The sequence below is a fragment of the Rhinolophus hipposideros genome (genome assembly GCF_964194185.1).
Source record: "Rhinolophus hipposideros genome assembly, chromosome: 9".
Taxonomy (NCBI): Eukaryota; Metazoa; Chordata; class Mammalia; order Chiroptera; family Rhinolophidae; genus Rhinolophus; species Rhinolophus hipposideros.
Window position 1 is genome coordinate 19,112,962 of NC_138055.1, and position 13,843 is coordinate 19,126,804.

Below are 13,843 nucleotides of genomic sequence, written 5' to 3' on the forward strand. Positions count from 1 at the left end.
TCTATTAGACAGCCATTGGAAGAAGGCTGCTCCTGGAAGGGGGTGTGACCTTGGATCAGGCAGTTCTCTTCAGCTGAGACAGAGAGGGCTGACAGGTGAAGACTGCCAGCAACACTTCCAACAACTTCAAATCCTCCCTTCAAATCTTAAGGGGAATCTGGGTGGCACATTATGGTGTCAACTGTAAATAAGATTACGGTTTTGCTCAGAGTGTGTGGTACAGTGATGAGAAGAATGGATGTAGTTATTGGCAAAAGAGTTATCACGTGATAGACACTTATGTCTCAACTGAACAAGTAAACAAGTGAAGATTGAAAGGAATGATAAATTGAATGAAAATAGATGGATTAAAGGATTAGAGGTCTCACTGGTTGAACAATAGTAAGGGAAATAAGAGAGTTAAAATGATTGGATATTGTGTCCATGGAATAGGTCCTTAGAGGTTAAGATGCCCATATGATGCAGCTGATGTTCCTAAAGTACATGGGTTAGCCTTCGACATGGGGGCCTGAATAGAGTTAAGGCAAAAGATCACACGAGTAGAAATCAGAACACCCTTGGGCTTAAGTAATTGCTTAACATCTACAAGGAAACTGAAGGTTCCAAGGTGATGGCAGGGTTGGGGAAACAATTCGGGAAACATGTGATACGGCCTTGAGGATATTAAGAGAATAAACACAAGTCAGTGACTGCCCTCATTCCTCCTAAATCCTCGAGTTTCTTCAGAGTAGAGCATCCATAAGTGGATTAGCAAGTCTTTTTTCTACTATTTTGCTCACAAATTACAACATGATTATATAATTATTATGATTATGCTAAAAGACCTGCCATGACTGAGGAATGGGAAGGAGGAAGAATGAGGAAATAAGGGGATACAGGTTACTGTCCCACCACAGTCTATCCCTGGGGAGACTTTACACGGCTGAACTGAGACCTTGGGCTCTTTGTTGGTCTCTTGGCCCCAGAGTTAGCTCTTCAGAAGAACTTCTATGGTGTAAGTATGACCAAAGGTCCTTACAGATTAGAGATGTTCAAACACTGAATGTCAGTTTGATGTTGGTGGCCAATCATTCCACCTTTCAGCACATAAATATGGCCTCTTCCATGTAGAGATCTTTAAAGCGATGGCTGCCTTATAATCTGTTCTTAGAGGTGAAAGTGGTATTGGACCATAGCCTCAAGAAAAGCAATTTTAGCAATGTGGTGTTGCTGACTTTTTTTGAAATAGAAAAATTCAATCTTTTACCAATTTTGTTTTCTTTTCATACACTTTTCCATTTTTCATCTTCAAACTTTCTCTTGCCAACATCGTCTCCATTACTTTTTCATACATATCCTGTGCTCCAGGCAGACCAAGCCATTTATAGTTCCCCAAAGGCACAGTACGCTTTCATGCTTCTGCCCCATTCCATATTCTGTAGTGTTTGGAATGCTTCTCCCTCCTAGAGTTCTTCGTGGCACTCATTCTTCAAGGCTATGATTAAATCTATCACCTTTACGTTCTTTTTTTACCCTTAACGTAACTCCCTGGTCCTCTTATTCAGTTAGTGTGTACCCACAGTGCCTGATACGTAGCATGAGTAATACAGTTTTTTAATACTATCTTTGTCCTTCTATATTTTTCATTAAGTAGTTAGCAACTTAAAAATAAGGCTGAGAATCTATTTATCATTGCAGCTCAAACATCTAAAACGTGGGCCATGTTATAAATGTTAGCCAAACATCTAACATATTAATTATCTGTTGCTACCTAGCAAATTACCCTAAAACTTGTGGCTGAAAACAACAAATATGTATTATCTCACAGTTTTTGTGGGTCAGGGATCCAGGAGGGGCTTCAGTGGATGGGTTACCATCAAGCTGTTGGCCAGAACTGCAGTTATTTCAAGGCTTGGTTGGGCCTCAAGGATCCACTTCCAAGCTAATTCACATGGCTGTTGACCAGTTTTGGTTCCTGGTGGGCTGTTGAACTGAGGGTTTCAGTTCCTCCCAGGCCATGTGGGCCTCTCCAAAAGGCTGTTCACAATATGGTTTCTTGATTTCTTCAGTATGAAAGATCTAGGCGTGAGAGCACCAGATGACACACTCAAGACAGAAGCTACAGTCTGTTCATAACTTAGTCCTAGAAGTGATATTCCATCACTTCTGTCTTTATTTGTCAGAAGCTCATCAACAAGTTCAACTCACACTCTAGGGGGGAGAATTTAACAAACACTTGAATACCCTGAGGCAGGGAGGGATCAATCAGAGCCATCTCAGAAGCATCTACCCCGCAGTTTACCTGGTAAAGTAGCTGCTTGATTAAGACTATGGAGTATGTAAAGCTGTTAGTGATGATAGTAAAGAAAGTTCGAGTGTTTCAGTTTTCAATGTATTTAAAAAATTTGCTAATTCTTAAAAAAAAAAAACACATTGCTGGAGCAAGCAAAAATGTAATAACTCTTTGGAATACTAAATAATTCTCTAAAACAATTGTTAAATGTTAACTTCCTCAACAAGTACATAGTGAGTACTTTCTCACTGAAAATATTGAAACAGAATCTTCTGTTTGGACTATTTTACTTAGGATTTTTATGTTGTCTCCCAGAAATGATGATCATGTTCTATTACTTAAAGTTACTTTAGAATAAAAAGATTCAATTAGTCGTATTCAGTTTTCAGTTATCCATCCAATGAGCATCTATTGAACACTGGTAAACAAGGCATAACCCTTGTGTTATATGTAATGTAATTTTTAGCATAATGATAAAAAATTTCTTATGTCATAATGAAAACCTTAGGTTTTCATTGCATAGGGAGCAGAATGTTCATATATGATATGAATATGGAAAAATAAATGTATATTAATATTACATTCTTGAAGGTTTCTCCATAAAAGGGGAAACATTACCATGGGAAGTACTTATGACAGAGGTCCACAAGCTATCTGTTCTATGCTTGTTTTTGTAAATAAAAGTTTTCTTGGATCACAGCCCACACCCATTTGTTTACATATTGTCTATGGCTGCTTTTGTGTTACAACAGCAGAGTTTAGTAGTTATGAAAGAGACCTTATAGCCTACAAAGCTTAAAATATTAATTATCTGGCCCTTTGCAGAAAGTTTGCCAATCCCTGACTTGAGGTCAACAATTAAAAACTGTACTTCATTAATTGCAAGACTAATAATTATTAAATATTTGCTTGATGATTGCTTAATGTTGCCCTGAAGACTTTCTACAATAACACCTAAAGCCGTTTATTATTTATTATATTTATACTTATATTTATTATTATTATATATGATGTAGCAATAGCTACTTTTATTGAGCACTTACTATGTACCAGGCAATATATTAAACATACACATACATACGCACATACCTCATTTATCCTTACAACAACACTATGAGAAAACACTATCTGTTTCACAGATGAGGAAACAGATTAAATACACCAGTTTAGGTTTATTTGATTCCAAAGCCCAATTTCATAGTATATGGCTCATCCATTTCTTAGTATTACTTCCATGAATATCATATTTTATTCAAACTGAACTGTTTATTATTCTTCCAATGTACCTAACTCTTTTCCATCTCTCTACCATTTTCTCATCCCACTTCCAACTCTTGGAATACCCTTCCCACCCAATTCTTCATGTCTAAATTTTACTAATCTGTCAGAGACCTCCTTAATCACTACCTCTCCATCATATCTTTCCTGACTCCTCAGCCAGAAGTAATCTCAGTCCTATTTGTCAGCTGCATAGCCACTAACATGGTCTCGGGTGCGCTTTAACTGCTCAGTACATGCTAGAGAATGATGTTAAAATTCTACACTACAACATAGCACATGAATTATTTTGTATTCATAGGATACTTTCCTTCTAAAAGCTCAAGTAAACTAGAAGGTTTTTTCCCCTAAGCTTATTATTATAGTGGAAACACAATCATAATGCATAATCTAATGTGTAGTAAGGGAATCTGACTAGAAGATAAGTTTCTTATTTCACTCTGAAATATTCAGTAATTTTCTCTAAGCAATTTTAACACATCTCATTCATTTTTATTAGCAATGTTTTGGAGCTGCAGCTGTGAAATGTAGGTTGATCATGTAAAACTGTCTTGGACATAAACTGTTGTTTGGCAAAGTCCACTGGACAACTGGCATTTTTTTATAAATAATATAATAAAGGTTATTTTAGGAATAAATCAATTTCTTAAGGCTCTTATATATGTTCTAGAACATGCTTTTCATTTGAATTTTCTTCAAAAGGACCATGGAATTATAAAAGCCAGATCACTTTTTCCATGTAATTAAGGGCCTTATGATGGTTGTCATTGACACACAGGTTTTACTTTTATTTATTTTATTTCACTTAGCAATTTTTAAAGGATAGCATTGAACTAAGAGCTGTGGTGGGGATAAGGGAAATGTAAGTCTCTGAAAAAATATAACCTAGTCTGGAAGAGATAATGAGCAATGCAAGGTAGTATAAAATCAAATTATCAGTGTAAACAGATCATAGATTCTGAAAATGGAGACACTTATAGTCTTTTCTAAATAATGTAGTACTTGATTACGCACTGTCCTGTACTGTGTATTAAATCACTTATAAAAAACATCCATAAGCTTTTGCCTTTCAGTCTGGATGGAGTGCGCAGAAGTTTTTCTGGCTTTGATGCAAAGACAGTTAATAGGCCCAGCCCTGGCAGTGAATCCTTCCTCGAGGGATCATCCCTTATTCCTGGAATGAAATTCTGTCCCCACCAATTTGTGTTAATAGCTAAAAGATACTGGCCTCAAATCCTACCCAGTTACTCAGAGTCATTATGCTAGGTGCATTATGTACAAAGCATTACTAATTTTCTAATTCTAATTACTAATTACTAATTTTCTTGCCTTTCCCTCCGGATCTTATTTTTCCTCTTCCACATTTTATTTAATTCTGATATTTTGTTTGATAGGGAAAACAAAACTCAAATTTTTAAACCTATATACTGTGCCTGTTAACATGCTTGTTACTATTTTTTTTTAATTTATTGGGGTGACAATTGTTAATAAAATTACATAGATTTCAGGTGTACAATTCTGTATTACATCATCTATAAATCCCATTGATGCTTGTTATTGCTTATGGGTGTTCTCTCATTTTATCTGCACACATAAACCCTGGAATAATTGTTATTAATCATTCTCATTTTTAAAGTTGAGAAAACTGGAATCCGGACAGGTAAAATAAATTGTTTAATATTGAACAGGCAAGTTTTTCACAGGCTTCATATCTGGTATTAGAATGTAAGTTCGGATGCTTTTTGAATTAACATTTTCCAAAAGACAAAGATACATATTTAAAATAGTCATGGGGATGAGGGGTATAGCATAAGGAATATAGTCAGTAATATTGTAATAACTATATATGGTATCAGATGGGTACTAGATTTATTGGGGTGATCACTTCGTAAGTTATACAAATGTCTAATCAGTGTTATACAGCTGAAACTAATATACTATTGTATATCAACTGTAATTAAAAAATAAAACAATTATTTAAAAAAGATACATATTTAATGTTGTATATCTTATTCTAAGCAAAAGTTAAATATTAATAACATGTAACAAGTAAATGAAGATGAGACAGATAATGGAGCAGATTCATGAAGAATTCAGATATTGGAATTATCGGACTCAGATTTAAAAAACAAAACAAGTGTACTTGACAGTTTCCGATAAATAAAAGTTAAGGAATGGAAAAATGCCAAAAATCAAATAGAAATTTTAGAACTGAAAAGTATAAGTGAAATTAAGAAAATGGTGTGACAGAAATAGAACATATAATCCTAAAATTTATATGGGACCATAAAAGACCCCGGATAGCCTCAGCAATCTTGAGAAATAAGAACAAAGTGGGAGGTATAACAATACCTGATTTCAAACTATACTACAAGGCTACAGTAATCAAAACAGCATGGTACTGGCATAAAAATAGACACATAGATCAATGGAACAGAATAGAGAGTCCAGACGTAAATCCATGCCTATATGCCCATCTAATCTATGACAATGGAAGCAAGAATGTACGATGGGGTAAAGACAGTCTGTTTAATAAGTGGTGTTGGGAAACCTGGACAGACACATGCAAGAAAATGAAGCTGGACCACCTCCTTACACCATATACAAAAACAAATTCAAAATGGCTTAAAGACTTAAATGTAAGATCTGAAACCATAAAATATCTAGAAGAAAATATAGGAAGAAACTTCATGGACATTACCCGGAGTAAGATTTTCACTGATATATCCCCTCGCGCGAGGGAAGTAAGAGAAAAAATAAACATGTGGGATTACATCAAACTAAAAAGTTTTTTCACAGCAAAGGAAACCATCAATAAAACAAAAAGGGATCCTACTGTATGGGAAAAGATATTTGCCAATGATATATCTGATAAGGGATTAATATCACAAATCTATAAAAAACTTACTCAACTCAACTCCAAAAAAACAAACAACCCAATTAAAAAATGGGCAGAGGACTTGAGGAGACATTTTTCTAAAAAGGACATACAGAAGGCAAGAAGACATATGAAGAAATGCTCAACCTCACTAACCATCAGAGAAATGCAAATAAAAACCACAATGAGATACCACCTCACTCCAGTCAAAATGGCTATTATCAATAAATCAACAAACAACAAATGCTGGCGCGGATGTGGAGAAAAGGGAACGCTAGTGCACTGTTGGTGGGACTGCAGATTAGTGCAGCCACTATGGAAAACAGTATGGAGGTATCTCAGGAATTTGAAAATGGAACTACCCTATGATCCAGTAATTCCACTCCTAGGCATCTACCCGGAGAAATCCAAAACTCCAATTCAGAAATCTGTATGCACTCCTATGTTTATTGCAGCACTTTACACAATAGCCAAGATATGGAAACAACCGAAATGCCCATCGGTAGACGACTGGATTAAGAAGCTGTGGTACATTTATACAATGGAGTATTACGCAGCCATAAAGAAGAAAGAAATCTTATCATTTGCAGCAACATGGATGGATCTAGAGAACATTTTGTTAAGTGAAATAAGTCAGAAAGAGAAAGACAAGTACCATATGATCTCACTTATATGTGGAATCTAAAGAAAAGAATATGTGAATGAACTAATCAGAAACAGTTTTGGGGACACAAAGAAAAAACCGAGAGTTGTTAGATGGGTGTGTGTGTGTGGGGGTTGGGGATAAGAGGAAAGGTGAAGGGATTTGGAAGCAGCTGGTAACCACAAGATGGCCTCAGGGTTTTTTGAAAATTAATTTGGGGAAGGTATTCAATAATGTTGTAAAGATTTTGTTGGGTATCCGATGGACATGCGTCCTATTTGGGAGACCACCTCAGGGATACTGTGGATACCTGATCATGGCATTGTACACCAGAAGCTAAACATTAATGAATGCCAACTATAATTTTATATATATAATGTGATGGTTCAGTGTGAGGTCGGAGGGATAGTGGATGGGGGGAGGGGGGTTCACAGTGTGAGGGATATAAATGATGAACGTCTAAGTATTACCTTGTTTTGTACACCTGAAACTAATAAATAAATAAAAAAATAATAAAAGATAATAATAATAAATAAATAGCAAAAAACAGAAGCAGCAAAATAACTCTTCAAATTTTCTCACAAGCCTCTAACCTGCTGAACAATGATGGGAAGAGAATCTAGAAGTTTTACAAAAGAAAGCATGATTAATAATTGGTCTTTATTTTTTGATAAAATAAAAAGACTCCTTCAAATTCAAAAAAAAAAAAAAAGAAAATGGTGTGATAGCAGACTAGACACAGCTGAAGAAAGAACCAATTAACTGGAAAATGAATATAAAAAAACTATTCAGAATGCAAAAGCAGAGAGACAACAATGAAAAGTACAAAAGAGAGAATAAATGGTAAATGATAAGGAAAATACAGTGTGTCTAACACCATTTCACTGGAGTCCAATAAACATTAGATATTTTATTTCCATTCGTTTCCTGCTTAAATATTGTCAATATTTCTTATTGCCTACAGAATTAATTATAAACTTTTATGCCAATACACTTCCTACTCGTCTAAAGTTATCTCCAACTTCTTCCTAACATAAAATAACAGCTTCTTCTATGCTTTCTTTCTATCTTCATGCCCTTATGCTTTATGTTGTGTTCCAGCATTTTTGCATGGAAACTGAAGCCTTTCACAGCCATCTTCCTCCCCAGCCACAGTCCTCTTCCTGCCTTTTCATCATGTTTCATTTATCTGTTATCAATTCTCAAGTTATATTGCATTATAAATTGCATATCTGATGCCACATTTGATTGTGTACTTCTCAAGAGAAGAGATTTAAAAAAAAAAATTTAAACAGGAGTTTATTTTTAGAGCAATTTTAGGTTTGCAGCAAAATTGAGTAGAGACACAGAGAGTTATCTACCCTCTGACCCACTGTGGGTTTGGACAAATTATTAGGTTGATGCAAAAGTAATTATTGCAGTTTAAAAGTTTAAAAATAATTGCAAAAACCGCAATTACTTTTGCACCAACCTAATGAAATGATACGTATCCACCATTACAGTATTGTGCAAGCTAGTTTTACTGTCCTAAAAATCCTCTGTACTTTACTTATGTATCCCTCCTTACCCCCTCCTCCCCAGCTTGTAATTTATCCTTAGAACATGACATAATATGTGACACACACTTGCCCCCAAGTAAATGTTTTAGATGTACGGTTGAATGAATAAAAGGAGGAAGGGACAAACTGGAGAGAGTCCGAGCATCTTTGTCACTGCCTGCTGACTGATGTTGTGTCTCTGTTTCCATATGTACTCTTATATTGTATTCAAAGTCCACCCCTGCAAACTACTGTCTTTCATAACGCTGACTATTCTTGTGATGCTAATTCAAATCCCACTTATCCATTATACCAAGGTCAAGAATGAGTTCTGGACGCTTTTAAGACTTATTTTATGAGTGATCTATTTAATTCAGTGTGTCACATTTGTGTTTTATTTATTTATTTTTTAATTTTTTTGTTTTACATAAAAACTTACTTTATTATACACCCAAGTAGTGCTTCTCAAAGGGCAGCACCATTTCTTGGCTGAGGGAGTGGAAACAAATCATCTTAAGGGCTTTTCAAAATGCAACACTATCCACCCCTGGAAAAACATTCTAATACACTTTTTTTTTTCTTTTTAAAGCATCCTACAGAGTTTAAATTCTAATAAAGTAAATATCAGTCTTTAATATCCCACATAAACAAAAATTTCTTTGGGGTCCCCCCTTTCTCAGAGTAAAGAGGTCTTGAAACCCAAAACTGAGCGAACTACTGTAGTTCATCCTTAGCCATATCTGGTCAGTTTCTGGCTCTGAGCTCATAAAGCACCAGTGTGATGAAATTACCCAGAGCTGCTATATAAGGCCCTGGCTGGGCTGAGCTTTCTGTCCGTTATAGCCCAGGAAGCTGATTTGTGGTGACCTTGACCTGTTGGACTTGGACCGTTGTAGCTTGTTTTCTCCTTGTTTCCCCCCCCCCCCCGCCCCCATTTTATTTTTTCCCTTCCCTCTTGTTTCCTTGGTCTCATTTGTTTAGTTAGTATTGTTACTTAGTATTGTTAGTACAGTTATTACATTTAGTCAGTGCAGTTAGCATAGTTACTGTTTATTAGCACACTTAGTATATTGTCGATACAGTTAGTATATTTGGGCAGCGGAGTCAGTGCAGTTACTGCTCGTTGGCACCGTTGGAGAGAGTAGTTAGTGTCAGTGAGTGTAGCTCGCGGGTCACCATGTCACGTGACTTCACAGACATCCCCGTGGACCGGGAGCCCCACACGGCCCATTACGAGCTCAATGGATCCATCGGCGAGGGCACCTTTGCCAACGTGGTGGCGGGCATGCACATCCTCACGCAGAGGAAGGTGGCTGTGAAAATCATCAAACAACGCGTCTCCGACAAAACGCGCAGCGCTCTCCTGCGAGAGGTCCGCTGCATGGCAGGCCTGCGCCATCCTAACACCGTCCAGCTCTTCCACGTCATCATCTCGGCGGATTCCCTCTACCTAGTCCTGGAGTTCGTGCCCGGAGGGGACCTGCTGGACCACCTCCGCCAGCACGGCCGCATGGCGGAGCCCACGGCGCGCGGCGTCCTCCGGCAGCTGGTGTCCGCCGTGCACTACTGCCACGAGAAGGGCGTCGCTCACAGGGACCTGAAGCCGGAGAACGTGCTGCTGGACGCGCGCATGCACGCCACGCTGGCGGACTTTGGACTGGGCGCCCCCTCCAGCATCCAGCAACTCCGCACCTTTTGTGGCAGTGTCTATTATACAGCCCCAGAGCTGTTCCTGGGCGACACATACGACGGCCGTGCCGCGGACATCTGGAGCCTGGGCACACTGCTCTATGAGATGCTGACGAACACCGTGGCTTTCGATGGACCGAGCTGGTTGCATGTGATGATGAAGATAGGCGGCGGGCGGTATGTGGTGCCAACCTACCTATCCACTCAGGTGGCAAACCTCCTCCAAAAGCTGCTGAACCTCAACCCTGAGCAGAGAAACAACCTGAAGGACATCATGCCAGATCCCTGGCTCAACATGGGCCAAGAGGAAGAACTGAAGCCGTACGTTGAGCCACCCAGTGAAATAATAGACACCTCGGTGATAGAAGAAATGGTAAATATGGGCTTTTGTAGGGAAGACATCAAGGCCACACTATCAAACAAAACCTACAATAACATCCTGGCCACATACTACATCTTATACAGAAAACACTTAAAATTCCAGCATCGTACCATAAAGGTAAAGCCCTTCCATCCTCCTGAGATCCAGAGCAGCAGCCCCTCCCCAGCCCAGGAGGTTCAATCCGAGTGGTCCGATTGCCAGCAAGCAGAGCAGCAGCCTATGGAGCCAGGGCAGAAGGCCCAAGAGTCTGCGGGTCCTACATACATCCAGGAGTACAGAATAACCATTTCTGAGTCCAGTGCCACCCCACCTCCATCCAGCCCAGGATCCAAGACCACCGTTCCTGAACCCAGCTGGGAGTCTAGGAACGCCACCCCTAAGCCCTCCCCTCCCAAGTACTGCTGGGGCTCCAGGACCTCTACTCCCGAGCCCAGCCAGGACTCCAGGAACGCCATTCTCGAGCAAAGATCAGGCTCCAGGACCGCCATTCCTGAGCCCAGCCGGGGATCCAGCACTGCCACTCCCGGGCCCTCCACACCCAAGCACTGCTGGGGCTCCAGGACCTCCATACTGGAGCACAGCTGGGGCTCCAAAACTGCCACTCCTGTGTCCTCCACTGTCGAGCCCAGCCAGGGCTCCAGGACTGCCACTCCTGAGGAAAGATCAGGCTCCAGGACTGCCACTCCCGAGCACAGACCAGGGTCCAGGAACACCACCACCGAGCTCAGCCCTGTTTCCAGCACCATCCTTAGTCCAGGCCCCCAATGTCACCCTGGGGACTCTCTCTCCAGCCACAGCACCACCAACAGCACTGGAAACCCAGAAAAAATCAAACTGGGCCGGCGGCAGGTGGTTAGGGGGTGCTTGAATTTTTTCAGAAAGATCTTCTGTCTGCCGCCCAAGAAGGGGCACTGTAAACGGAGCCAGGTAAAGCCCCTTTAGACCCTGGACAGCAAAGTCAGGGTTATAACAAGACTCCGGGGAGGTCAAGCCTGGCTCCCTGCATTTTAAAGGCTGAACTGGATGAAGCTGAGGTCCAGAGAGCCTGAGCGGTGGGGGAGATCAGCCAGAGGCTGGACGCAAACTGCAGGCGGCAGCAGTACAAGAAATACACATGGTGCATCCAAGGAGCTGTGGGAGAGAGGACTTGGTCCAGCAGACAATGGAGATGTAAACCGTGCCATGGCGTCTCTGCGTGGGATTCCCAGCCAGCATGGCCGGGGCCTTCAGAAGGACCTCCTTGGAGGACAGCCGGGAGCTCCCTTTCAATAAATGTCTTGCTTCAGAAAGATGTATTGGGTCCTCTTGTTTTGTATCCTCCAGTTTGAGGAGCATGTAGTGATGTAATACTTGGACTTCATTGGCACAACTCTGCACCTTTGCATGTTGTACCCTCTTGGTCTTCTGTTTCCTTGGCTTTGAACCCTCAGCTCCCTTGCCCATTTCTCCTTTGTGGCAGGATGGTGTTGCTTGCTCACATAGCATACATGCTACATTTGTGTTTTTTTATTTCACAAGCCTATGTGTGGGTTCCCCAGATGACTGAATTATATTTTCATGTGGTGGGTAGAGTTTTCATCCCCTGCTTTTTATGAACAAGAGGTACCTTCATAAATTATTGTTTTTTACTTGGAATTATAGATAATGGCCATGGAACAGAGAAACTTGCTGGTCTACAAAAAATTCACAGTCTCTTTTGCATCACTTCACCTAACTGTCTTGGACAGAATATTATTGGGAACTAATTAAAAATCTAACAGGGAAGTAAAGTTTTTGCAGATTTGAGCTTCCAAATGTTTCCATAAAAAGCCATAGAGGATTGCCAAATTGTTATTAAAATAATATAGCTTTCTTTGTGGTAAGAGAAGTTATTTATAGAACATTTATCATCCTTTTCTAAGTATTTTTACACTTGATCTTAGCCAAAAGGCCGAGAAGCGATCCTTTTCTAAGTATTTTTAACATTCCCAAACTACATATTTGATGTTATTTTGTTTTGCTACAACATTGAGGACAAAATGTTACACATGTTGCTGATTTTGAAGTCATCATTTTCTCCCCCCACCCAAATATTCAACATAAGGGAAGATTAATTTAGATTTTGAAATTTTCTTCATTTAGTTTTGACCATAAAGAAGGATATGTTTATCTGGGGGTAATAATAATTTTGTGTTTGTCTACATTACAAAACCATTTTGTACAAATGTCAGTTTTTCATCAAGGTTAATTCACTGGGATGCTTTTCTATAGCTTGAGGGATTTCTGGGAAAAGTGCTTTGAGGAGGCTTGAATTGGAGTTTTATGAATCAGGGAGACATAAACCTTCTATTTTAACAAAGATCAATACCTATGTAAAAGGTTATGGTGACAACTTAGCTCCATCATATAAAATCATGTTCTTTTTTAGTTAAGGTAACGTTTTAGTTATTCATATAATAAATAGTGGCAGTCTTAACAGCGCTGCTGGATAATCATTATGAATTGAATAATAATACTCTTCCTTCTTGAAATAATACTACAGGGGGTCATAGCATTCTGAAAGAAAACAACACATTCAATAAACATTATCCTTAAAATATACTACTGAGTATTTCCTCATTATGATCTTATAATTGATACCAGCTTTAAGTTGAAATCTCAATTCATGTTCACTTAATTTTAAGTCTTGAAAGGTAAACTGAGTGATTAGGTTCATGGCAGTTCTATTTTTATTCACAGATAATACCTCTGAGGTAGCAATTACTGCTCCAGGGACTAGTAACCATAGAAACAGCTCGACAGGCCCAACACCTGACTGCTCACCTCCATCCCCCGATACTGCCCTCAAAAATATTGTAAAAGTTATTCGACCCCAGGTAAGTGCACAGAATGACATTGTCTGCACTATAATGTATTTTGTTTTTGAATCAGTACATGCACAACTCATGTGGCAATGCCTGGCCTATTTTATGATATGTAAATTGATTTTGGAGTTTAAAAATGGGGATTTGAAAGAGGGTGTTTTCTCCCGTGGAGTTGATGATGGACATTGAAACCTGTATTAGCTTTTAGAAAAATGAATTTGTATTTTACATGAAAACACAAGTGAAACTTAGAAAAGGGCTATTTCACGTCATCTTCCTTTCACAACATTTTAATAAGTACACTCCAATTATTGAGCCAT

The 13,843-nt window shown here is 39.1% G+C and overlaps 1 protein-coding gene across 12 annotated transcripts in view; it reads left to right on the plus strand.

The window, feature by feature from the left end:
* Nucleotides 1-13,843, plus strand: part of ANKS1B (ankyrin repeat and sterile alpha motif domain containing 1B) — a 915,638-nt gene that overhangs the window by 316,417 nt on the left and 585,378 nt on the right. For all 12 annotated transcript variants that reach the window (XM_081058249.1, XM_081058238.1, XM_081058246.1 and 9 more), the window contains one exon: nucleotides 13,399-13,535. In XM_081058249.1, coding sequence (XP_080914375.1) covers nucleotides 13,399-13,535 — 137 coding nt within the window. The remainder of the gene's footprint in view (nucleotides 1-13,398; nucleotides 13,536-13,843) is intronic.